This window comes from Physeter macrocephalus, chromosome 17 (assembly GCF_002837175.3).
Source record: "Physeter macrocephalus isolate SW-GA chromosome 17, ASM283717v5, whole genome shotgun sequence".
NCBI lineage: Eukaryota > Metazoa > Chordata > Mammalia > Artiodactyla > Physeteridae > Physeter > Physeter macrocephalus.
The window spans coordinates 22200247-22226623 of NC_041230.1; the positions used below are offsets into that span (position 1 = coordinate 22200247).

Consider the following 26377-nt stretch of genomic DNA (forward strand, 5'->3'; position numbering starts at 1 on the left):
TGCACGGATTTGAGATCATTCTACCACCCCACGTCTCCAGCACTGCATCACTGCATCTCTCCCTAACCCTCAAGCACCAATACTGGCCCACATTTGCCAACTTTTGGTTCATACCATCAGTGCACCTAGGTGATATGTCAGGTAGGACCCCACCCCGGCTTTCTTCATCACCTCCTAAGGAGATAAAATCAGAGTGAGAAGGATCATTAGAGGGAAGAAAACAAAAGGCAATGCTGGACGGATGCAGAAACAAGGTATCCTTAGTATCAACTTTTACACTGGGTGCTGCTGGGCTTGATTTATGACTGCCACCAACCAGTGAGTCAAGGGTCTCACACAGCCCACTATTCTCTCCCCTTGCAAAAGAAGAGGAGGGGAGGGAAGGAGGAGGGTCCTCGGAATGGTCCTGGCCCAGGTCTGAGCTACAAACCTCCAGTCTAAGTTCCAATTTCCCCAAAAGCCCTCGGACCCAGCAACCTTGCAAAAATGTCACTGTGGAATAAAGCAATGTTTTCTAAATGTTCCCAAGACGCTTAGTTGCCTATTCAGTTTCCAGATTTCTCCCCTGGACATAATTTTCTCTATTCCTCCAGCTAAGTACAAATAAAAACCTTGGACATTATGAAAGAAACATAAGAATATTCTGAAAGGTGGAGAAAAGAAGGCAGAATAGCCAGGGACACTGGGACCCAACAAATGACATGGTAGTGGGTACCTTGGGTTTTCCTTTTGCTTCATATATCTCAGACTGGAGCTCAAGCAGTTGGCAACCAGGAAACACAGACAGATAAGATTTTTAAAGCCCCAAGAAAAGCCTGGGCTCTCTAGACAAAGGACCGGAAAAGGTACAGCCTGGCAAGACAGAAAACTTGTAGACAATACCAGCTTGCTCCAACCAAACCCATAGAAAAGGTTTTACCTCCACCCTACCCATTCAAGCAAAGGCTGAGCAGGGCACCTAGATTTCCATACTCTTAAGGCTGTAACAAGGCATCCAATACCCCATATCCATGGAGTGTCAAAAAAGCCTAGTAGGGAGCCAGACTTTCATACTTGCTGGGCAGTAACATGGCCCCTCCTCATGGTGTCACTAGAGACCATCTGAAGAGCCTGGACTTCCACCCCAACCCAGCAGTAGCAAGGTGCACCTACCCATTCTCCTGGTGTCAGGGAAAGTCAGATGGGGGACAGGAATGAGGCACTCCTCCCACTATTCAAAGAGGTATCAGTGGAGACCTAGTAGGGAGAATAACCTGGAATTCTTCCCACCTCAATCAAAAAATCTTGTCCCACCAAGAACCAGGAAGATCTCAAATTGAATGGAAAAAGACAATCCATACATACCAAAACTGAGATGACTGAGATGTTACAGTTATCTTTCAAGGAATTTGAAGGAGCCATCATAGACGACTCCCAACAATTATGAACATGTGTGAAACAAATGGAAAAAGAAAAAGTCTCAGCAAAGAAACAGAAGATAAAAAGAAGCACTAAATGGAAATTTTAGAAATGAAAAAAAAAAAGTTTTAAAAAATCAATGATGGGCTCAACATCAGAAGGGAGGAGGGAAACAGAGGTAAGAATTGGCAAACTGGAAGATAGAAAAATAAAAATCACCCAATCTGAACAAAAGAAAGCAAATAGATTTTTTTTTAATGAAAAGAGCCTCAGAGATTGATGAGACTTTAATATTCATGTGGTCAGAGTCCTAGAAGGAGAGGAGAAAGAAGGTGGACTTAAAAAGTACTCAAAAGAGGGGCTTCCCTGGTGGCACGGTGGTTGAGAGTCCGCCTGCTGATGCAGGGGACGTGGGTTCGTGCCCCCACATGCCGTGGAGCGGTTGGGCCCGTGAGCCATGGCCTCTGAGCCTGCGCATCTGGAGCCTGTGCTCCGCAATAGGAGAGGCCACAACAGTGAGAGGCCTGCGTACCACACACACACACACACAAAAGTACTCAAAAGAAAAGAAAGACAAAGGAAAAAATTTGAGAGCAGAGAAAGAAAAATGACACCTTACCACAGTGGAAAAATAATTCAAATGACAGCAGATTTCTCATCAAAAACCATGGAAGCCAGAAGAAAGTGGTACAATATTTTTCAAGTGCTGAAAGGAAAGAACTGGCAACACAAAATCTATATCCAGCAAAACTACCACTCAGGGATGAAGGGGAAATCAAGACATCCTCAGATGAAGAAAACTAAGAGAATTTGTCACCAGAATGCCTACTGTAAAAAAAAAAAGAAAAAAAAAAAAGAAAGCTAAAGGAACTCCTCTAAATAGAAAAGGAAATGATACAAGAATTCTTGTTAGTAGGAAGAAAACACAGTAAACAAAATTATGGTAAATATGATAATTTCTCTACCTCTTTTGAGTTTTCTATATTCTGTTTGATGGTTGAAGCAAAAATTTACCACTATGTGACCTGGTTCTAAATATTTATAGGAGAAATGTTCTAAACAATTAGATTATAAATAGGGGAGAATAATGGAAGGTAAGGTTTCTACACTTCACTAGAACTGGTAAAATGATGACACCAGAAGACTTTGGTAAGCTATGTTTATATACTGTAATGCCTAAGTAATCATTTTAAAAGTTGTACAAAAAGAAACACAACAGGTTAACCAAAATGAAATTCTTGAAAATATTCAAGTCACCTATAGGAAGGCAGGAAGTAGAAAATAGAAATGAAAAGCAGAGAAAACTGACAGAAAACAAAATATAAAATGGCAAACTTAAGCTCTAACATATAATTAATTACATTAAATATTAATGGTCAAAATATACAAATTAAAAAGACAGAGATTGGCAGAATGAGGACAGGGAGTAGCCCACCTATATTCTATCTACAAGAAACTCACTTAAAATATAACAATATAGTCAGGTTGAAAGTAAAAGGAATAAGATTATCCTTCAAACAATCAAAAGCAGAAGGGCTATATTAATATTAGATAATGTAGGCTTCAAAGCAAAACAATAAAATAAAATACCAGAGACAGAGAGGGGCATTATATACTGATAAAGAAGTTAATCTATCAAGAAAACATAGCAATCTTAAATATGTATGAACCAAACAATACAGCTGCAAAATATGTGAAACAAAAGTTAATAAAACTGAAAGGAGAAATAGACATATTCACAATTACAGTAGAACATTTCAACACCTCTCACTCGGTGATTCATAAATCAACTCGGTGTAAAATCAGCAAGGATACAGAAAAACTCAACAACACGACCAACCAAAAAGATCTAATTGATTTTGAGGAACATGTCACCCAAAACAGCAGAATGTGCATTCTTTTCAAGTGCCCAGAGAAGATATATCAATATGGACCATATCATAGGGCATAAAACAAATCTCAACAAATTTAAAAGAATTAAAATCATACATAGTGTTTTCTCCAATCACAATGGAATCAAACCATAAATTAAATACAGAAATATAACAAGAAGACCTCCAAACACTTGGAAACTAAAGAAGGCACCTCTAAACAATCACAAGTCAAAGATGAAGCTCCAGGGAAATCTTTTATTTTAAAAAAATGGAACTAAATAAAAATTAAACTACAGCATATTAAAATTTGTGGGACACAGCTAAATCAATGCTAAGAGGGAAATTCATAGCACTAACTGCATGCATTAGAAAACAGAAAAGGTCTCAAATCAATAATTAAGTTTCCACCTCAAAGACCTAGAAAAATAAGAGAAAGATAAACCCAAAGAGAGCAGAAGAAAGTGAATAATAAAGATAAGAGCAGAAATCATGAAAATGAGAACAGAAAACCAATACTGAAAATAAATTTTTTAAGTTGGCTCTTTGAAAATATCAGTAAAATTGACAAATCTCTAACAAGACTAACAAAGAAAAAAAGACAGAAAACACAAATTACCAATATCAGGAATGAACCTGAGGATATCACTACAGATCAGCAAAAGGATAATAAGAGAATAATACTATGAAAAACCAATTCTTTGAAAAGCACAAACTATCACAACTCAGCCAATGTGAAATAGATAACCTGAGATCTATTTCAAGATATAAAATGATATCAAGAACTTGAAATCATAATTTAAAACTCCCTAAAAAGAAGTCTCCAGACCCAGATTATTTTACTGGAGAATTCTAACAGATATTTAAAGAAGGATCAACACCAATTCTACATAGTTACATAATTTCTTTCAGAAAAAAAGAAAAGGAGAACCTTCTCAATTTATTTATGAAGCTAATATTGCCCAATACCAGAACCAGGCAGACAGGACAAAATAAAAGAAAACTACAGACCAATATCCCTCATAAATACAGAGAAAAAAAAAACTTTAACAGAACAGCAAAGAGAATTCAGCATCATATATTAAAAAAAATTATAAACTATGGTCAAGTGGAGTGTACACCAAGGATGCAAGGCTATTTCCATGTTCAAAAATCAATCAGTATAATCCACTATATTAACAGACTAAAGAAGAAAAATCACATGGTCATATAAATAGCTGCAGTTTTTAAAAAAATTGACAAAATTCAACACCCACTCATGATAAAAACTCTTAGGAAAACAGAAATAGAGGAGAAGTTCCTTAACCTGATAAAGAGTATCTATAAAAAAAACCTACACCTGTTATTATATATGATGGTAAAAGACTGATGCTTTGCCCCTAAGTTCATAAACAAGTCAAGGATGTCCACTCTCACCACTCTTATTCAACATAATGCTGGAAGTTCTAACCAGAGCAAAAAGCAAGAAGAAGGAAACAAAAGGCACACAGATAGGAAAAGAATAAATAAAACTGTTCCTGTTCACAGATGACATGATTATTTGTGTAGAAGATCCCATGGAATCTACCAAAAAAACTCCTACAATTGATCTGAGCAAAGTCAAGGGGTACAAAATCAACATTCAGAAACCAACTGTAGGGCTTCCCTGGTGGCACAGTGGTTAAGAATCTGCCTGCCAATGCAGGGGACATGGGTTCGAGCCCTGGTCCAGGAAGATCCCACATGCCACGGAGCAACTAAGCCTGTGCACCACAACTACTGAGACCGTGCTCTAGAGCCTGTGAACCACAACTACTGAGCCTGCCTGCTGCAATTGCTGAAGCCCGAGCACCTAGAGCCCGTGCTTCACAACAAGAGAAGCCACCGCAATGAGAAGCCCATGCATCACAACGAAGAGTAGCCCCTGCTCACCACAACTAGAGAAAGCCCGCGTGCAGCAACAAGGATCCAACGCAGCCAAAAATAAATAAATAAATTTATTTTTTAAAACCCAACTGTATTCCTATATAACAGCAATGAACAAGTGAAGATTGAAATTAAAAATACAATATCTTTTATAATCACTCAAAAATGGAAATATTTAGATGTAAAACTATCAAAACATGTACAAAACTACAAAACAAAACTACAAAACAATAATGAAAGAAATAAGGGAAGATCCCAATAAATTGAGAGATATACCATGTTCATGGATTGGAAAGCTCAACATGGTGAAGATATCAGTTCTCCCCAAATCAAGATACGAGTTTACACAGTTCCTATTAAAATTACAACAAGAATTTCTGTATATGTAGACAAAATTATTCTAGAATTTATATGAAAAGGCAAAGGACCTAGGATAGTTAAAACAATTTTGAAAAAGAACAATAAAAAAGGAGGATTCAGTCTGATTTCAAGACTTAAACAGCTATAGCAATTAAAACTGTGTCACATTGACAAAGGAATAGACACATAGATCAATGCAACCCAGAAACAGATCCTCACAAATATGCCCAACTGATAATTAAGAGTTCAATGGAAGAATTATAGTTTTTTCAAAAAATGGTCCAGGAGCAACTGGATATGGAGGTGGGTGGTACTCAACCCAAATTTATATAAAAATTAACTCAAAATGGATCATGGACTTAAATGTGAAATGTAAAATTATAAAACTTATTTGAAAAAAATAGGAAAATATCTTTGGGATTTAGGGTTAGGCACAGAGTTCTTAAACTGGGAACCAAAGACATGGAGCCATAAAGGAAAAATTGATAATTTGGACTTCATCAAAATTTAAAACTTTTACTCTACAAAAGACCCACTTAAGAAGATGAAAAGACAAGCTACAGACCAAGAGGAAACTTTTGCAAACTACGTATCTGACAAAGGACTAGAATATACAAAGAACTCCAAAAGTCAACCACAAAAAAGTAAACAATCCAATTAGAAAATAGGCAAAAGATATAAAAAAGCTTTTCATCAAAAAGGATAAACAGATGGCAAATAAGCCCATGAAAAAATGTTCAACATCATTAGCCATTAGGGAAATACACATTAAAACCACAATACGATATCACCACCTACCTATCAGATTGGTTAAAATAAAAAAGAGTGACAAACCAAATGCTGGTGAGGATGTGGAGAAACTTGTGGCAATGTAAAATGTCATAGCTACTCTAGAAAAGTTTGGCAGTTTCTTAAAAAGTCAAACATTCAAGTGCTATAGGCCCAGCAACTGTACTCCTGGAATTTATCCCAAAGATCATGTAGACTTACATATGATTCCATTTATATAACATTCTTGAAATGACAGAAATATGGAAATGGAGAACAGATTAGTGATTTCCAGAGGTTAAGGAAGGAGCGGGGGCAGGATGCAAGTGGCTATGGCTTTAAAAGGAAAGCATGAAGGATTCTTGCGTGATGGCAATGTTCTGTAGCTTGAGTGTATGGGTGTCAATATCTTAGTTGTGATACTGTACTCTCATTTTACAAATTGTTACAGCTAGAGGAAACTGAATCTCCAGTTATCTCAAAATTAAAAGTTTAATTTTTTATAGTTAAAAATTTTATGAGGATGAAAAAAGGACCATAAAAAGCTTTAAAAGAAGGTGGGGTGGGTGCACCACTGTGCTCCCCCAAGCTCACTGGCTTGAGGCATAGGGACTGTGAGGGAAGGGGCATGGGGTTGCCACATTAAATACAGGATAGCTGGTTAAATCTGAACTTCAGATAAGCAACACATAACTTTTTAGCCTAAGTATGTCCCATTCAATATTGGGGACACACCTATACTAAAAAATTATTTGTTGTTCATTTGGAATTCAAATTTATCTAGCCGGCCTGTATTTTTATTTGCTAAATCTGGAAACCCTAGGAGGGAAGAACAGGACACAGGCACCTGGAGCCAGCTGGGGGCTGTAGACTGAAAGAGGTAGGGTGGACCCAGGGAGAAGTAAGAAAGACTTAAGGAGAGAGGCCAGACAGCAGGCAAAGGGATGCCGGGGGACCACAAAGATGCCCCAGACTGGGCAATGCCTTAAGAGAGGGGGAAGGCAGACACTAGCATGGGAGGTTCCCAAGCTGCTGAGTTTATGGAGCTCTGGTGAAAGGATCCTTTGTGCGTGGTCCACAAAGAATCCAGAAAAAGGGCAAAAGAGTGGATGCTTGAGTCTCCACTGCTGATCCGGGATGGAGGGAACCTGACAGACCATCCATGGTTGGGGGTGGGGGGCCCTCCAGGCACTAGAAGCAGCACTCGATTAACCCCAGGCTGTCCCCTGGGCACCCGGGGCTGCTCTCACCGTGATGCGGCACCACCCTCTAGGATCTCCCCTTCCTATGGGGGAAGGGCGTGCACACCAGCAGGCTCAAGTGTCCAGGTCAGCGGGCAGTCATGCCTCTGATCAAAACTAAAACTAGTCTGGGCACTCGCTCTCAGCCAAAAAGTCACCTCCGAGTCAGGCCATTGCCAATCATACGTTTTTACACTGCTCCTGGACACACGTGGTTGCCTCTTCTTTTCTTCACGGAACATATCACTTTTTGAAATAGTCGGGATTTTTAAATTTGTTTTCTTGTTTAACAGTTGATCCCCACTAGCTCCAGGATTGCAGGGACTTTATCTGTCTTACTGCAACATCTACGCCTAGTACCTGGCACAGAGCAGGTGTTCAGGAAAGAAAAAAAGTGCTGAATGAAGGAAGGAGTAAATGAATAAATCCTTCTGATGAGAGCTACCCCTTCTGAAGCTATCCTGCAGGCACAGCTCCTTGGAGCTTGGTAAAGGCAGAGGGCCAGTCTTCATCCTCCAGGAAGCCCTCAGCAGCATCCTCTGAGCCGCCATGGACTGGCACCCGGGATTGTAGGCTCAGCGTGGTCACAGAGGGGCTCAGTTCGTCCTCTCTAAACAAGGGCTCTAGCAGCAGCATCATTATCTTTAATGAGTCCCTGCCACAGGGACTAATAATAATACTATTAATATTAATAGCTACCACTTACAAAAAAAAAAGAAAAAAAAAAAAAGAAAGCTAAAGGAACTCCTCTAAATAGAAAAGGAAATGATACAAGAATTCTTGTTAGTAGGAAGAAAACACAGTAAACAAAATTATGGTAAATATGATAATTTCTCTACCTCTTTTGAGTTTTCTATATTCTGTTTGATGGTTGAAGCAAAAATTTACCACTATGTGACATGGTTCTAAATATTTATAGGAGAAATGTTCTAAACAATTAGATTATAAATAGGGGAGAATAATGGAAGGTAAGGTTTCTACACTTCACTAGAACTGGTAAAATGATGACACCAGAAGACTTTGGTAAGCTATGTTTATATACTGTAATGCCTAAGTAATCATTTTAAAAGTTGTACAAAAAGAAACACAACAGGTTAACCAAAATGAAATTCTTGAAAATATTCAAGTCACCTATAGGAAGGCAGGAAGTAGAAAATAGAAATGAAAAGCAGAGAAAACTGACAGAAAACAAAATATAAAATGGCAAACTTAAGCTCTAACATATAATTAATTACATTAAATATTAATGGTCAAAATATACAAATTAAAAAGACAGAGATTGGCAGAATGAGGACAGGGAGTAGCCCACCTATATTCTATCTACAAGAAACTCACTTAAAATATAACAATATAGTCAGTTTGAAAGTAAAAGGAATAAGATTATCCTTCAAACAATCAAAAGCAGAAGGGCTATATTAATATTAGATAATGTAGGCTTCAAAGCAAAACAATAAAATAAAATACCAGAGACAGAGAGGGGCATTATATACTGATAAAGAAGTTAATCTATCAAGAAAACATAGCAATCTTAAATATGTATGAACCAAACAATACAGCTGCAAAATATGTGAAACAAAAGTTAATAAAACTGAAAGGAGAAATAGACATATTCACAATTACAGTAGAACATTTCAACACCTCTCACTCGGTGATTCATAAATCAACTCGGTGTAAAATCAGCAAGGATACAGAAAAACTCAACAACACGACCAACCAAAAAGATCTAATTGATTTTGAGGAACATGTCACCCAAAACAGCAGAATGTGCATTCTTTTCAAGTGCCCAGAGAAGATATATCAATATGGACCATATCATAGGGCATAAAACAAATCTCAACAAATTTAAAAGAATTAAAATCATACATAGTGTTTTCTCCAATCACAATGGAATCAAACCATAAATTAAATACAGAAATATAACAAGAAAACCTCCAAACACTTGGAAACTAAAGAAGGCACCTCTAAACAATCACAAGTCAAAGATGAAGCTCAAGGGAAGTATTTTATTTTAAAAAAATGGAACTAAATAAAAATTAAACTACAGCATATTAAAATTTGTGGGACACAGCTAAATCAATGCTAAGAGGGAAATTCATAGCACTAACTGCATGCATTAGAAAACAGAAAAGGTCTCAAATCAATAATTAAGTTTCCACCTCAAAGACCTAGAAAAATAAGAGAAAGATAAACCCAAAGAGAGCAGAAGAAAGTGAATAATAAAGATAAGAGCAGAAATCATGAAAATGAGAACAGAAAACCAATACTGAAAATAAATTTTTTAAGTTGGCTCTTTGAAAATATCAGTAAAATTGACAAATCTCTAACAAGACTAACAAAGAAAAAAAGACAGAAAACACAAATTACCAATATCAGGAATGAACCTGAGGATATCACTACAGATCAGCAAAAGGATAATAAGAGAATAATACTATGAAAAACCAATTCTTTGAAAAGCACAAACTATCACAACTCAGCCAATGTGAAATAGATAACCTGAGATCTATTTCAAGATATAAAATGATATCAAGAACTTGAAATCATAATTTAAAACTCCCTAAAAAGAAGTCTCCAGACCCAGATTATTTTACTGGAGAATTCTAACAGATATTTAAAGAAGGATCAACACCAATTCTACACAGTTACATAATTTCTTTCAGAAAAAAAGAAAAGGAGAACCTTCTCAATTTATTTATGAAGCTAATATTGCCCAATACCAGAACCAGGCAGACAGGACAAAATAAAAGAAAACTACAGATCAATATCCCTCATATACAGAGAAAAAAAAAAAACTTTAACAGAACAGCAAAGAGAATTCAGCATCATATATTAAAAAAAATTATAAACTATGGTCAAGTGGAGTGTACACCAAGGATGCAAGGCTATTTCCATGTTCAAAAATCAATCAGTATAATCCACTATATTAACAGACTAAAGAAGAAAAATCACATGGTCATATAAATAGCTGCAGTTTTTAAAAAAATTGACAAAATTCAACACCCACTCATGATAAAAACTCTTAGGAAAACAGAAATAGAGGAGAAGTTCCTTAACCTGATAAAGAGTATCTATAAAAAAAACCTACACCTGTTATTATATATGATGGTAAAAGACTGATGCTTTGCCCCTAAGTTCATAAACAAGTCAAGGATGTCCACTCTCACCACTCTTATTCAACATAATGCTGGAAGTTCTAACCAGAGCAAAAAGCAAGAAGAAGGAAACAAAAGGCACACAAATAGGAAAAGAATAAATAAAACTGTTCCTGTTCACAGATGACATGATTATTTGTGTAGAAGATCCCATGGAACCTACCAAAAAAACTCCCACAATTGAGCTGAGCAAAGTCAAGGGGTACAAAATCAACATTCAGAAACCAACTGTAGGGCTTCCCTGGTGGCACAGTGGTTAAGAATCTGCCAGGCTTGGGGCTTCCCTGGTGGCGCAGTGGTTGAGAATCTGCCTGCCAATGCAGGGGACACGGGTCCGAGCCCTGGTCCGGGAAGATCCCACATGCCACGGAGCAACTAAGCCCGTGCGCCACAACTACTGAGCCAGTGCTCTAGAGCCCGCGAGCCACAGCTACTGAGCCCGCGTGCCTAGAGCCCGGCCTCCACAACAAGACACGCCACCGCAATGAGAAGCCCATGCATCACAACGAAGAGTAGCCCCTGCTCACCACAACTAGAGAAAGCCCGTGTGCAGCAACAAGGATCCAACGCAGCCAAAAATAAATAAATAAATTTATTTTTTAAAACCCAACTGTATTCCTATATAACAGCAATGAACAAGTGAAGATTGAAATTAAAAATACAATATCTTTTATAATCACTCAAAAATGGAAATATTTAGATGTAAAACTATCAAAACATGTACAAAACTACAAAACAAAACTACAAAACAATAATGAAAGAAATAAGGGAAGATCCCAATAAATTGAGAGATATACCATGTTCATGGATTGGAAAGCTCAACATGGTGAAGATATCAGTTCTCCCCAAATCAAGATACGAGTTTACACAGTTCCTATTAAAATTACAACAAGAATTTCTGTATATGTAGACAAAATTATTCTAGAATTTATATGAAAAGGCAAAGGACCTAGGATAGTTAAAACAATTTTGAAAAAGAACAATAAAAAAGGAGGATTCAGTCTGATTTCAAGACTTAAACAGCTATAGCAATTAAAACTGTGTCACATTGACAAAGGAATAGACACATAGATCAATGCAACCCAGAAACAGATCCTCACAAATATGCCCAACTGATAATTAAGAGTTCAATGGAAGAATTATAGTTTTTTCAAAAAATGGTCCAGGAGCAACTGGATATGGAGGTGGGTGGTACTCAACCCAAATTTATATAAAAATTAACTCAAAATGGATCATGGACTTAAATGTGAAATGTAAAATTATAAAACTTATTTGAAAAAAATAGGAAAATATCTTTGGGATTTAGGGTTAGGCACAGAGTTCTTAAACTGGGAACCAAAGACATGGAGCCATAAAGGAAAAATTGATAATTTGGACTTCATCAAAATTTAAAACTTTTACTCTACAAAAGACCCACTTAAGAAGATGAAAAGACAAGCTACAGACCAAGAGGAAACTTTTGCAAACTACGTATCTGACAAAGGACTAGAATATACAAAGAACTCCAAAAGTCAACCACAAAAAAGTAAACAATCCAATTAGAAAATAGGCAAAAGATATAAAAAAGCTTTTCATCAAAAAGGATAAACAGATGGCAAATAAGCCCATGAAAAAATGTTCAACATCATTAGCCATTAGGGAAATACACATTAAAACCACAATACGATATCACCACCTACCTATCAGATTGGTTAAAATAAAAAAGAGTGACAAACCAAATGCTGGTGAGGATGTGGAGAAACTTGTGGCAATGTAAAATGTCATAGCTACTCTAGAAAAGTTTGGCAGTTTCTTAAAAAGTCAAACATTCAAGTGCTATAGGCCCAGCAACTGTACTCCTGGAATTTATCCCAAAGATCATGTAGACTTACATATGATTCCATTTATATAACATTCTTGAAATGACAGAAATATGGAAATGGAGAACAGATTAGTGATTTCCAGAGGTTAAGGAAGGAGCGGGGGCAGGATGCAAGTGGCTATGGCTTTAAAAGGAAAGCATGAAGGATTCTTGCGTGATGGCAATGTTCTGTAGCTTGAGTGTATGGGTGTCAATATCTTAGTTGTGATACTGTACTCTCATTTTACAAATTGTTACAGCTAGAGGAAACTGCATCTCCAGTTATCTCAAAATTAAAAGTTTAATTTTTTATAGTTAAAAATTTTATGAGGATGAAAAAAGGACCATAAAAAGCTTTAAAAGAAGGTGGGGTGGGTGCACCACTGTGCTCCCCCAAGCTCACTGGCTTGAGGCATAGGGACTGTGAGGGAAGGGGCATGGGGTTGCCACATTAAATACAGGATAGCTGGTTAAATCTGAACTTCAGATAAGCAACACATAACTTTTTAGCCTAAGTATGTCCCATTCAATATTGGGGACACACCTATACTAAAAAATTATTTGTTGTTCATTTGGAATTCAAATTTATCTAGCCGGCCTGTATTTTTATTTGCTAAATCTGGAAACCCTAGGAGGGAAGAACAGGACACAGGCACCTGGAGCCAGCTGGGGGCTGTAGACTGAAAGAGGTAGGGTGGACCCAGGGAGAAGTAAGAAAGACTTAAGGAGAGAGGCCAGACAGCAGGCAAAGGGATGCCGGGGGACCACAAAGATGCCCCAGACTGGGCAATGCCTTAAGAGAGGGGGAAGGCAGACCCTAGCATGGGAGGTTCCCAAGCTGCTGAGTTTATGGAGCTCTGGTGAAAGGATCCTTTGTGCGTGGTCCACAAAGAATCCAGAAAAAGGGCAAAAGAGTGGATGCTTGAGTCTCCACTGCTGATCCGGGATGGAGGGAACCTGACAGACCATCCATGGTTGGGGGTGGGGGGCCCTCCAGGCACTAGAAGCAGCACTCGATTAACCCCAGGCTGTCCCCTGGGCACCCGGGGCTGCTCTCACCGTGATGCGGCACCACCCTCTAGGATCTCCCCTTCCTATGGGGGAAGGGCGTGCACACCAGCAGGCTCAAGTGTCCAGGTCAGCGGGCAGTCATGCCTCTGATCAAAACTAAAACTAGTCTGGGCACTCGCTCTCAGCCAAAAAGTCACCTCCGAGTCAGGCCATTGCCAATCATACGTTTTTACACTGCTCCTGGACACACGTGGTTGCCTCTTCTTTTCTTCACGGAACATATCACTTTTTGAAATAGTCGGGATTTTTAAATTTGTTTTCTTGTTTAACAGTTGATCCCCACTAGCTCCAGGATTGCAGGGACTTTATCTGTCTTACTGCAACATCTACGCCTAGTACCTGGCACAGAGCAGGTGTTCAGGAAAGAAAAAAAGTGCTGAATGAAGGAAGGAGTAAATGAATAAATCCTTCTGATGAGAGCTACCCCTTCTGAAGCTATCCTGCAGGCACAGCTCCTTGGAGCTTGGTAAAGGCAGAGGGCCAGTCTTCATCCTCCAGGAAGCCCTCAGCAGCATCCTCTGAGCCGCCATGGACTGGCACCCGGGATTGTAGGCTCAGCGTGGTCACAGAGGGGCTCAGTTCGTCCTCTCTAAACAAGGGCTCTAGCAGCAGCATCATTATCTTTAATGAGTCCCTGCCACAGGGACTAATAATAATACTATTAATATTAATAGCTACCACTTACTAAGAACTTACATGTGCTGGGCACTTGTCATATATTTTAAGTCATTACTTCTTCAAACAGCCCCCAAAAGGTAGGGGTGGTGACCCTCTACTGCTTGTGCTGCCCCCTCCTTGTGAAAAATAGATACCCTTTCTCTTTTCAAGAACGCCCTCCCCATTCCCACTGTGGGGGGAAGAGGGGCAGACACTGGCCCACCTCAGCGTCCAGGGAGGGTGGGTAGTGCCAGTGCAACCAGTCAACCCACTCCAACTCCCTGGCTACAATGATTGCCTCCTGGGCAGCTTTGGGACGCTCTGAGGCAGTGAGCCTTGGTCCTGAAACCTTTTCTGCTGATGAAGAAGCACATGCCCCTCTCTGCTGGGACCACTGAGTGGGGAGCTGCTGGCTGTCATTAGCACCAGGGGATCCCACCTGGGAATGAAGGCAACAAAGAGAGAGCAGAGCTGAGAGGTGGGAGAAAGATAGATTGGTGATGACTTTCTTAGAACCCCTGGATCCAGCCATGCCTGAAGCCATTACCTAATGTATCCCCAGACTTTTCAGTTACATTAGCCAATAATTCTCTTTTGAATGTTGTAGTCAGTGTGAGTTGCATCCCTGACGTGTCACTGAAAGAGACCTGCCTAAGCTGCTACGTCAGTACAGCTATGTTAAGATGGGGGCATTTTATAGATGTGGAGCTGAAGCATACAAAAGGCAAAATAGGGCTTCCCTGTGGCACAGTGGTTGGGAGTCCGCCTGCCGATGCAGGGGACACAGGTTCGTGCCCCGGTCCGGGAAGATTCCACATGCCACGGAGCGGCTGGGCCCGTGAGCCATGGCCGCTGAGCCTGCGCGTCCGGAGCCTGTGCTCCGCAACGGGAGAGGCCACAACAGTGAGAGGCCCGCGTACCGCGAGAAAAAAAAAAAAAAAAAGGCAAAATAACTTAGTTAACCATGAGCTGGAACTGCTCTTAACCACTCTGATTCACTGTAGAGTTCTACATTCTATGTGTGTGCACACATGTGCACATTTCTAATTAATATTCATATCTACAGAAGATTGAGCAAACTATTGGTGCTTAATAAAGATCTTTTGGATAAACTAAAATCAGTAACTTCCTAATAAAGCATCTTTGTTTAGAAAACACTCCTATCAGCCACCTTGGATTCTTACCGCAAGTCAGGCTCACAACTCACAGTGTGTCTTTGGGGAATCACGTCCCTTCTCCCTACCTCGGTTTCCCCAGGGAAACGGGCTGGAAATCGCTCCCGGTGGGGCATCTGTGAGACTGGTCAGCCAGTGAGGGACACCCCGACTCCTTCAGGACAGGGATCTGCAGTCAGAAGAGGAGGCCTCCCACTTCCTCCATGCTGACGCCCAGCGACCCGCGAGGAAGGGAGCCCCGGACAGGCATCCACAGCCCAGTGTGAGACTCTGGCACCTACTAGGAGCTCAGGACAGAGCAGGCCAAGCCCTGGGGTTGCAGGGCCCTTGTTTTCTGCTGTCACTCCAGCGAGGCTCAGCCAGAAGCAGATGCAAAGGGAATTGCTCACATGTCAGCTGCTCCCAAGCAGCCAAATGACCATAAAGGGCATTCAACAAAGTCAACTCAATCACACAGGCCTCCAAGTCCATGGCATGGAGAGCGCGTGAAGAAGGCCGTGCCTGTGGGCTGGCCCATCAAGATGGTGCCAGGGCCCCAGGCCCTGCCCCTCCAGGACTGGCTCCATTGCTATCTCCTCTCCACCCTTCCTCTGCTCCCTGCGGGCTCTCTCCTCTTAGCCTAGAAACATACTCTGGTCTTTCCCTCTTCAAAATGCAAAAGCTTCCTCTGATCCTTGGACCCCTCGGCTCCTGTTTTCTGCCCTTCCTTCCCAGTCTGGAACCTGGAAATTCAAGTCTATGCTGCCGGTCTCCCCACCTCTCCTCAACTTGTCCCTCCGTCTGATTTCACTGACGAAGCTCATGCTCAGGACCGTCCAGCAGACCCCCTTCAGCCTGCCTCCATGGGCCTCTCTGTGGCCCCTCACACTGCTGCCCAGAAGCACTTTGCTGTCTGGGTATAGATGACCCCACATTCCTCATGCCCCTCACTTCTCCCAGCTGCCTCACCATCTGTGCTGAGGCCTTCAAACCTCTCCTCCAGCCAAGGCCTTCCTCCGGAGCTCCCCGCCCATGCGGCCAACTGCTGGCCAGACACCAACATTCAGATAGGCCACAGGCAGCTCCTGCAAGGCCAAATTGCCAACAAACTCAAGCTAACTAAGTGTGATGGGCCTCCAGGTGTAGGAGTTGAGAGGATTCCAGGCTCTGAAATCACACTGGCTGAGTTCAAATCCCCCACCTGCAACTTACTGACATTGGACACATCCCCTCAATTCCCCATGTACAAAATGGGGAGAATAACAATGCCCCTCTCATAAGCTGTCGTGGGGTTAAATGTGATAACACGTGTAGCTATTGATAACAGGGCCTGATACTTAGTAAGTCGTGTTAGATGTTAACGATCCTTACTGGAATCATCATCTGCTTTGCTGACCCCCGATAGCTCTTCTTCAGGCATGGTATCATCTTCTACCCGTCACTCAGAACCTGGTCGCTTGAGACCTTGGAGTCATTTCTAACTTCTCTTACTTCCCATTTCCATTCAATTCCCAAATCCTGCTGGTTTTGCCTCTCAAGTGTTTCTCCAAGCCACACCCTCCTAACCAATATCCTCATCTTCTCTCACCTACTCTACTGCAGCCTTTTCTGTGACCCACCTATAACTCCTGTCTCAAAATTTATTCTATAGTGATACTGAATTGCCTACAATTTCCCCACAAACTACATGGGCCTCTTCTCTATGAACTGGCTTATGCTATTTTCTCTGCCTGGAAGGCCCCTCCCACCTTACCTTCCACCTTCTAAGAGCCTGATTAGGTGTCACCTCCTCCTGAAAGCTTTCCTGGAATGCCCAGATTGGGCAACACGCCTGTCCTTTGAGCTTCTATATCTTAGACTTAGTGACATGATATTAACTTACCCTTTCAGGTTACCCCCTTCCCAACTTGGCTAGAGGCTCCTCACTGAGGATCCCAATCATGGTTACTGAACTGAGGTTACTATTCAAAGAAACCCACCTATGGAGGCCCTTAAAAAAAAAGGATGAAATCGATCAAAATGAGAAAATTTCCACTATTTTAAAATCCAGAAACGATGGATTCTTCATAGACCAAAGTACTTGATCAACAGCCTCCTTAAACCAACCAATGAGATTCAAAGTCAGGGAAAGTGAGTCCTCTCATCCATGGGGGCTGTCAAGGAGGGAAGTGACTGTGCCCTACTTGGTGGATAAAGAAGGAGGAAGAGGAAGAGGAGAGAGGGGAGGGGAAGAAGAAGAAGAAGAAAGAATTAGATGATAGGCTCTCTGTACAAGCTTGTTATCCTGACAGAACAGTCCCAGAACTTGAAACGTGATCTCTGGGGGCAGAGAGAAACAGTTTTATCACATATTAAGGTTAGACAGATGTTTTGGGTGTCTGGTGTTACCTGAATCAAAAGCACCACAAAAGAGCTAGCAAAGCCCTGCTCAGCAAGATGTGTTCCCAACAGAAAGGCACAGGAACCTTTTTTTCCTTTTCCTTTTCACATGTTTTTCTCTTCAGTCATATTTGAGGGTTTTGTATTTCCCTGGTGTGAGGGTGAAACACTAATTTCCACACCAGACCTTCCTTCCTCACCAAAAATACTGCAGGCCAGGTCTTCAGCAAGGGTCCTAGGTGTGGAAACAGCCTCAGAAAGAGTGGGTACCTGGTCTGCAAGGTGGGTTTCAACATGTCTCCTGGGATGTGCTTCTTAAAGACTTAGAAGGCAGAAAACCTCCCTCTCTCTCCCTCTCTCTCCAACACACACACACACACACACACACACACACACACACACACACACACACACACACACACCCTGAGCAGACCCTTCCCCTCTAGGTGGACCAGGGCCCATCCTGCCACAGTACCAGGAGGACAGACAAGGACCACCCGCCCAGCATGGGGGGCATTTTAAAGGCCTGAGCAGGAGGTGGGAGAGGCTGATCTTCCAAATGCCCCCCATTTCTTCACTGCCAACAGCAAAGCCCAGGCCTTAAGAGGCACCCAGGGAAAGAGGCTGACATGACCAAGAAAATAACATCTTCAGAATGACTAATGCCCCACTGGGACGGGACCAGCTCTGGTCTGGCTGCCTGCCAGAGGGTCCACAGCCACTTTCCAAGGACACGGAGGGCAAACGTCCCTGACAAGTTCCCCCAAGGACTGTCCCTTCCCAGCTCTGCCCCTGCTCGGGGCTCCCCCGAGGGGCCTGTGAAGCCCTGAGTTAGGACACCAGGGCCCAGAGGCTGAGTCACTCCCTTGGGGCCAACCTGGGTCATAGCAAGTTCGTTATTTCAAGGACAAGTTCTCAGACCCCTCGTCCAGCCATCGGCCTGACAGAGACCGAGAAGGGAGAGAGGTCTGCGAGCGGATGAGGAGATGAGGAGAGGGCAGGCAGACTAGCTTCCCGGGGCTCTGAGGCCCCAAGTGCCCTGGGGGGACTGTTCATGCCTTGTACAGAACATGGCCAACACACGTGGGGAGACGCTCATCCTTCTCCAGCCATCGGGGGGCCCTGTCTCTGGGCCAGGCCCCCCACAAGCCTTCCTCAGCTCTCCCTCAGCAGGCCCCAGGGAGCCCAAGGCGGGGGCCTCCTGCAGAGCCATTTTCCAGGGTGTGGGGTGGGGCGGGGGGTGAAGCGGGGGATCTCGGGGGAGAGGGGTGCTGGGGGAGGTGAGGAAGGGGCAGCTGGGTGGAGCCAGGTCATCCCCGCAGGAGGTCACAGAACAGAACTGTGGACTGCTCCAAGTTTTTGATGTGCCTGCTCGGGGAGTGTCTAAAACCATTTCAAAAGCTGGGGGAAGCCCAGAGAAGGGGGGCCTCATTCTCTGTGGGGAGGGGGGATTTCAAAGGAGACCCCACCACTGAAAGCTTTCAAAAGACCCTTGCCTTTCGATGAGCTCCAAATCACTCCCTCGCCAGCGGCAGCCAGGAGAGGGGTGCTGGGAAAATGTTTCCAAGGAGACGTGTCCCTGAGTCATCATAACTCCCGGGGTCTGGAGGCTGCAAAGCCACGATGAGGCACGCCCCCCCCCCGCTATAAAAAGGTCAGTTTAGCATCCCCCGGGGGTGGCCTCCCACAGTCCAGGTCCCTGGGGAGGCCTGCCTCAGACCCCCGGTGCCCCGAGTTTATGAGAACGCCACCAAGCTGAACAGCGTCACGTCTATCTGTCGAGTCCCCTCGGTGCCACTAAGGGGGGCTTTTACCCCCGCCAGCTCCAGGCAGCCACTCTGGGCTCGGGCCATTTAGCAGGGGAAGCTGTCCACAGGGACACTGGACAGTATCTACCGGGGCTGCAGCGCCAGCCCCCAGCCAGAGCTCACGCACCTTCTTCTCTTACATTCACACCTCCCACAGTCAGTCCTGCCACCTTCCCCAAGCCGCCAGGGCTGATAGGCACACAGCACAGGCCTAATATAAGTTCCATCACCTCCCTTCTCCCTTCCCTCCCTGCCTCATTCCCTCACCTCTGGACCAGATGGGGCAGGTCTCTGTTGTTTTGCTTTTTGTTTTTTTGCATAACGAGTTCATTTTTTAAAGGCATACAGACAACAAACAAAGCAAACATTCCATCAGATATTAACTTCTCCCAAGTATTATCTGTCCTAGAATTGTTCCATTAAGTTCCAGTCTCTAGGCATCTTAAATTCAATAATCATCTCCATCAGAGTCCACTACTTTTCTTCTGTTGAATTTAACTATTGTTTTCTGTTTGCTGGCTTACTTTTTCAAGGATTTCTATTAAACCCTGTTCTGATACCTTCCCACTTAGTTGTCCATACCGTGCCCTCTCGTCCCATTCTCTTCCCCCTCAACACTGCACCCAGATTAACCTCCCCAAAGCACCCAGCTACAACCAGGCCATACTCTGCTCCAAAACCTTCAATGGCTCCCTAGTGTGTAAGCCCAAGGTTGTACACTCAGGTGCCCGCAGGGACCAGGCAGGGGCCACAAATGAGCAAAGCATCCCCCCAGCTCACAACAGGGACTGGTGGGGCCTGTGGTTCCAGCTGCTGCCCAGCTCCCATCAACTGTGCTCTGTGGGAATATGGCATGGCTGCCACCTCTCCTGGTTTTTCAAGGGAAACCAAATAAAACACCCACCAAGGGGCCCCCAGATTTGGACCCCAGCCTACAGGGTCAAGTCCAAACCCAAATCCCTCAACCTGGCCTTCAAGGCCCTCCATGGTCCAGCCCCAAGCCACCTCCCCACCCTCACTGCCCATAATGCTACAACGTGGGATGCCTCCATCCTAGTCACGTCGGGCTCCTCCATTCCCCAGTCACCTCCTCTGCTCCTGCCTCTGAGCTTTGCTCACCCTGCAGTCCTCCCACAGATGCTACTCCCCACCTTCTCAGACTAACCACAACACATCCTTCAAGGACCCGCTTCTTCCTCACAATCAGCTCTCCGAGGGCCCTGTTCTCTAGCGACTGTCCTTCATTGCTAAGGCTGCTCCCTTTGCCAGGGATGGCCCTAAACCACAGAGAAAACGCCTCCTTACCCTTCAATACCCAGGCCTTCCTGATGGACTTATTTGGATCCAGCAGTCCCTGTTCCGGGAACATCAAACTCACTACACTGTGCTTACTGGACGCCCATCAGCCTCCCCCATGGACAGGAAACCCCTGAGGGTAGGGTTGGGTCTCTCCCACCACAGGCCCTGGCAGGGGGGCCACACACAGTGGAGGGAGCCTGGTTTTTATTCAGACCCTGGCTCTGCTATTTCCCGGCTGGAAGAACTTGGGTAAGTCATTAAACCTCCTCTGTGAGGTGAAGAACTAGAAGCTACAGAAGTGCCCGGCCTGGGGTGGGGCTCAGTCCATGGCAGCTGTTAGCATCCTTACCCAGTGTGACCTCCCTCCCCTGCACAGGGTGGTGCTGTGGTGTCTTCTGCGGGATGCTGTGAGGTCTCTGAGGGCAGGGGCCATGTCCCCTTCACCCTCTATCACCCACAGGGACCACCCCAGGTCTCTACATGCAGCAGATGCTCAATGTTCTTTGATTGATGGAGGTGATGAGGCGAGGGAAGGAAGGGCAGGTGAGGGGGGCAGGGCAGAGCGAGGGGAGGTACAGCCCTGCCACCAGAGGTGTAGCTCCAGCAGGTCCCTAGCCCGTGCCTCACGGCCATGAGCCAAGGGCCTGCCATGGGAGACCCCGTGCAGCTGCATAAACGTCTTGCCTGGACGCTCAGGCTCTGAGACCAACAGCTCCTTGCTGCCTGCTCTCCAGGTCCCCATCCCCCGCGCATCCTGAGAACGGGCCAGCTCACAGCACTGCGGAGCCTGGTGAGGGGCCCTTTCCAGCCACCAGCCGGGACTTCTTCTTGCAGGAGCCCCGCCCTCTGCTCACACAAAGACCCAAGTGCCAATCAAACCCTCCTTTCCGGGCTTCCCCGGTGGCGCAGTGGTTGAGAGTCCGCCTGCCGATGCAGCGGACGCGGGTTCGTGCCCCGGTTTGGGAAGGTACCACATGCCGCGGAGCGGCTGGGCCCGTGAGCCATGGCCGCTAAGCCTGCGCGTCCGGAGCCTGTGCTCCGCAACGGGGGAGGCCACAATAGTGAGAGGCCCGCGTACCGCAAAAAACAAAAACAAACAAACCAAAAAAACCTCCTTTCACATCTTCCTCCACTCTAGTTAAGAGCAAGCCCTCGCCTTCCACCTGTGGACATGCAGCTTCCAGGTGCTGCACAAAAGGAAAGGTGGAAGGCAGAAAGGAGGGGGGGAGAAACACGTTTGAAATCACTGTGGTCCAATTAGCCAGCCTCTCGCCCTTCGTGCTTACAAACAGGAGCACACGTTAACACCTGCTACAAAAGCAAACATTTTCAGATATCTTCGTCTTCACCCCCCTGCCGCCGCCGTGAAAGTGCGCTCAGCAGCCAGTGACGGACAGGGTAGTTTCCTTCTTCTACTTCAGCAGGGGTCTCTCAAAGAGAAGGGACTAAAAAGTCACCAATCTTCCTGTCGGGCTGAATTCCCAGGGTCCCCTGCCCCTCCCGTGCTTCTCAGGTCCCCTCGTCATTGAGGGAGCCCCACCAGGCACCCAGTTGTGCTCAGCGCCTTCAGGGGACCTGCCCCGAGTCACTGGGATGCTAGGTACCCAAACTCACTGAGCAGCAGCTGGCGGGGACCAGGGGACCGTGTATTCATCTGTATCTACTGAAAGGGAACCTACTCATATCCTATGACCCACCCATTTCAGTCGGAGAGATAGTCCCATTAAAACTGCATGTGAGTGTTCACCCACGACTCATACAAGAATGGTCACAGCAGCACAGTATTTGAAACAATTCCACAATGGAAACTACCCGGATGCCCATCAGGATTGTGCATCAAGAACAGATAAATGGGGGGCTTCCCTGGTGGCGCAGTGGTTGCGCGTCCGCCTGCCGATGCAGGGGAACCGGGTTCGCGCCCCGGTCTGGGAGGATCCCACGTGCCGCGGAGCGGCTGGGCCCGTGAGCCGTGGCCGCTGAGCCTGCGCGTCCGGAGCCTGTGCTCCGCAACGGGAGAGGCCACAACAGACGGAGGCCCACAGAGGCCCGCGTACCGCAAAAAAAAAAAAAAAAAAAAAAAAAAAAGAACAGATAAATGGTGATGTGTTCACACAATGGAATATCATACACCAGGGAGAAGGGGCAATGTCCAACCACGGGCACTAGTATGAACAAGCAAAAGACACCAGACACAAATGAGCAGAGACGGTGTGATCTCATTTACATAAAATGCAAAACCACCACAAGTAACCTATGCTGTTGGCATCCGGATGCTGAGGCCCTTTTGTTGGTGGGGGAGGGGCCTGGAGGGGGCCGAGGGGGCGGTTCTGGGATGCAGGAATGGTCTGCTTCTTCACCTGGGTGTTGGTTACCCAAGCGTGCTCAGTTCGTGAGGATCCACTGAGGCGGACACTTAAGTGGACCTTTTTTTAATGTATGCAATCAAGGGTTTTGTGAAACAGCACTCTGCTGGCATGGCTGTTGTTAAGACTCTAAGGAAAACATATCAGAGGCAGAAAAATGGAGAGAAAGTCAGGGTCAGGATTCTCAACCCAGGCCTGATCTTTCATCACTCAGACTGCGGGAGTCTTGGAGAAGGTGATCACACTTCCGCCAGAGAGCCAGGGCACCAAGATTCCAGAAGTCCTCGAGGCCCTCACTGCCAAACCCACCCCGCCGGGCTAGCCCCATGCCACCAGAAATCCGCTGTGCCCTCCCTTATAGCAAGGGCCTCCCTAGCCGCCAGGGAGACCACATGCACCCACAGAAGGCAAGTAAGATCTCAAGGCTTTCCTCCATCCCTCGGGCCAAGTGGGAACACAATGGGACTTTGAAAGCTCCCTTCTTAAAAGGCTGAATTTTCCCAAGTCCAAGACCGCTTGAAGAGGAATGGGAAAAGTAGCGAAATAACTTTGTAAGCATTCTGTTTTGACAACGTGCCTGAGGAATTCCCCACGTTCAGTGGGGAAACGTGAGCAGTTAAATCTATTTGATGTCATGACATACGAAATTGAAGCATAATTGCCCCTGAGCGCTTGACAACTGGAAAGCACTTCATTTCAGAAATGGAGGGAAATTTATGCTGGGAAATGGAAGAGACCGTCAAAAGTTTGACTGCAGTGTGAGTGGAGCCACGCGAAAAGAAGGTTCGGATGGAGAGGGTGCTCCAGTTCTGACATTTTTAGTCCCATCTGAAATGTCTCAGAAACAGCAGCAGTGCCTCTATCCTTTGAGCTAAAAGCCAGTGACGTGATGATTGGAACCAAACATTTCAACCCCAAGGAGTGGCCGCAGCACGTGGGAGGAAACGCATGCTTACCAATCATATGGTTGGCAACGTGGATTTGGATCTCTCTCTCGTTCTCGAAGGTCATCTGGCACTTGATGCACTGGTACGTCTTCTTCTGTTTGGAAACCAAAAGGAAAGGAATTAGACAGCCAGGATGCAGAAGAGAGCAGAAAGCAAAAGTTCCTGGAGGCCATGGCTCAAGACTTCCCAGAATGGCTCTGATCCAATCCCAGTTCTCTCCAAGCCATTCTCTTCCCAGCTGCCTCTGCATCCAGCTCAGATTCAGCCTGGGGAAGTGGGGACAGTCTCCACAGCAAGGGAGCTGCTCCTCTGCTCGACCCGGGGAAACTGCCCCATCCCAAGGTGAGGGCACACAGCAGAACCACAGAAAGGAAGCTGAGGCAGGCTGTTCTGCTTGGGGTATGCTCAAATCCGTCTACCCGTCTTCCACCCATCTATGCCTGCTGCATCCACTCATCCATCTGTCTGTTCATCCATCTGTCTACCCATCACTGTCTACCTTCCCCCTGTCTACCCATCCATCCATCTAAACACACATACACACACACACACACCCACCCATTCATTCATCTAGCCACCCATCCATCCAACCATCCAATCATCCATCCATCCATCCATTCATCTCTCTTTGCACCCATCCAACTACTCTCTCATCTATTTACCTACCCTAAGAACCAGGTGGCCAAGCAGGGGAGACTGCTTCCATCAGCTCTGACACTCAGGGGTGAATGAAGAATTCCTCATCTGCCCTAGATCACACAGGTGATCCTACAGCTGGCTTCCACACATGGGGAGCTATTACCAACTGCTTTTGTGGGGAGGGGGGCAGAAAAATGGAGAACATGAGAAGTTTCAAAGCTTCTCGAAGACTGGTTCCAAAGAGTGGAGCTTCAGTGTGAAACCAGCCCACGGTGGACGGAGGTGTGTTGCCTGAGTGGGGGAAGGGCTGTGGCTGTGCGTTTTTATGAAGAGGGAGGGTGGTATGGGAATTCAAAATATCCAAGTTTTTTTTTTTTTTTTGTGGTATGCGGGCCTCCCTCTGTTGTGGCCTCTCCCGTCGCGGAGCACAGGCTCCGGACGCGCAGGCTCAGCGGCCATGGCTCACGGGCCCAGCCGCTCCGCGGCATGTGGGATCCTCCCAGACCGGGGCGCGAACCCGGCTCCCCTGCATCGGCAGGCGGACGCGCAACCACTGCGCCACCAGGGAAGCCCATTATCCAAGTTTTTTGTAGACTACTTTGGGTCCTGGGATGACGGGGCCTCCCCCTCGACCTCTGGAAAAGAGGGCAAGGCTCTGGATTTCTTGGCTGAGCACTGAGGCCCAACCCTCAACGATGTAGCCAGGACGAACCACCAGAGGGCTCAGTTGTCTCAGCCCCACCTCAGCCCCACCTGAACCTGCAGTTCTTCTGAAGGGCCTGGTCTCACCTCCAGGCCTTTGTCTATGCCGTTTCCTCCACCTGGAATACCCTCTCCATCCTTGAGGACTCTGTTCAAACGGCACCTCTTCTGAGAAGCCTTTTCTTCGCACCCCAGAGTGAGTTTAGGATCTCCCCAGGCCCCTGAGCTTATGCTGAAAGCACCTAGTTGATCCGCGTACGATTTTGTCGTGGCCAGTTGATTTGTTTGCTCGCACTGTGCTGTGAGCACCCAGAGGGCCAGGACGCGTTCTGTCCACCTGTGAGGTCCCAGCAAAGACTGCGCGCTTGGGAAGCATTTGTTGAACAAATGAGCAAAGTTGTGAAATAACACGTGCCACGCCCTCTATGAGGGCAGAAGGGACAAAGAGACGTCATCCCACGGTGACTAGGGATCCTGGGTCCCCACCACCCAACACAGGGCGCAGCCCAGAGTGAGTGCCTAATAAGCACTGAACTTTCATCATGCTTCTTACTGCCGCTGAGAGACTGTTGAATAAATGAATGGAGAAACAACTGGACCAGCTGGTGCTGGGAGCTTCAGGCTCCAGGCAGGGTCCCCGCTGGGGCTCCAGGACCCGTGCTGATAAGACCAGAGGGCCTTTCTCCCAGTGCTTCGGGAGACCTGGGCGTTCAGTATGTCCTCAGAGCAGCCACAGCGCTGGGCCCGGAAGCAGGCATTCAGCACGGAAACACCCGGGAAAAATGGGTGAGTCTGTGGGGCACAGAACAGGGGAGCCTCACAACAG

General features: G+C 45.4%; 1 protein-coding gene across 3 annotated transcripts in view; it reads right to left on the minus strand.

Annotated features, from left to right (window-relative positions):
• Positions 1-26377, minus strand: part of ZNF423 (zinc finger protein 423) — a 345893-nt gene that overhangs the window by 113290 nt on the left and 206226 nt on the right. For all 3 annotated transcript variants that reach the window (XM_055078984.1, XM_028477847.2, XM_028477848.2), the window contains exon 5: positions 24220-24304. In XM_055078984.1, coding sequence (XP_054934959.1) covers positions 24220-24304 — 85 coding nt within the window. The remainder of the gene's footprint in view (positions 1-24219; positions 24305-26377) is intronic.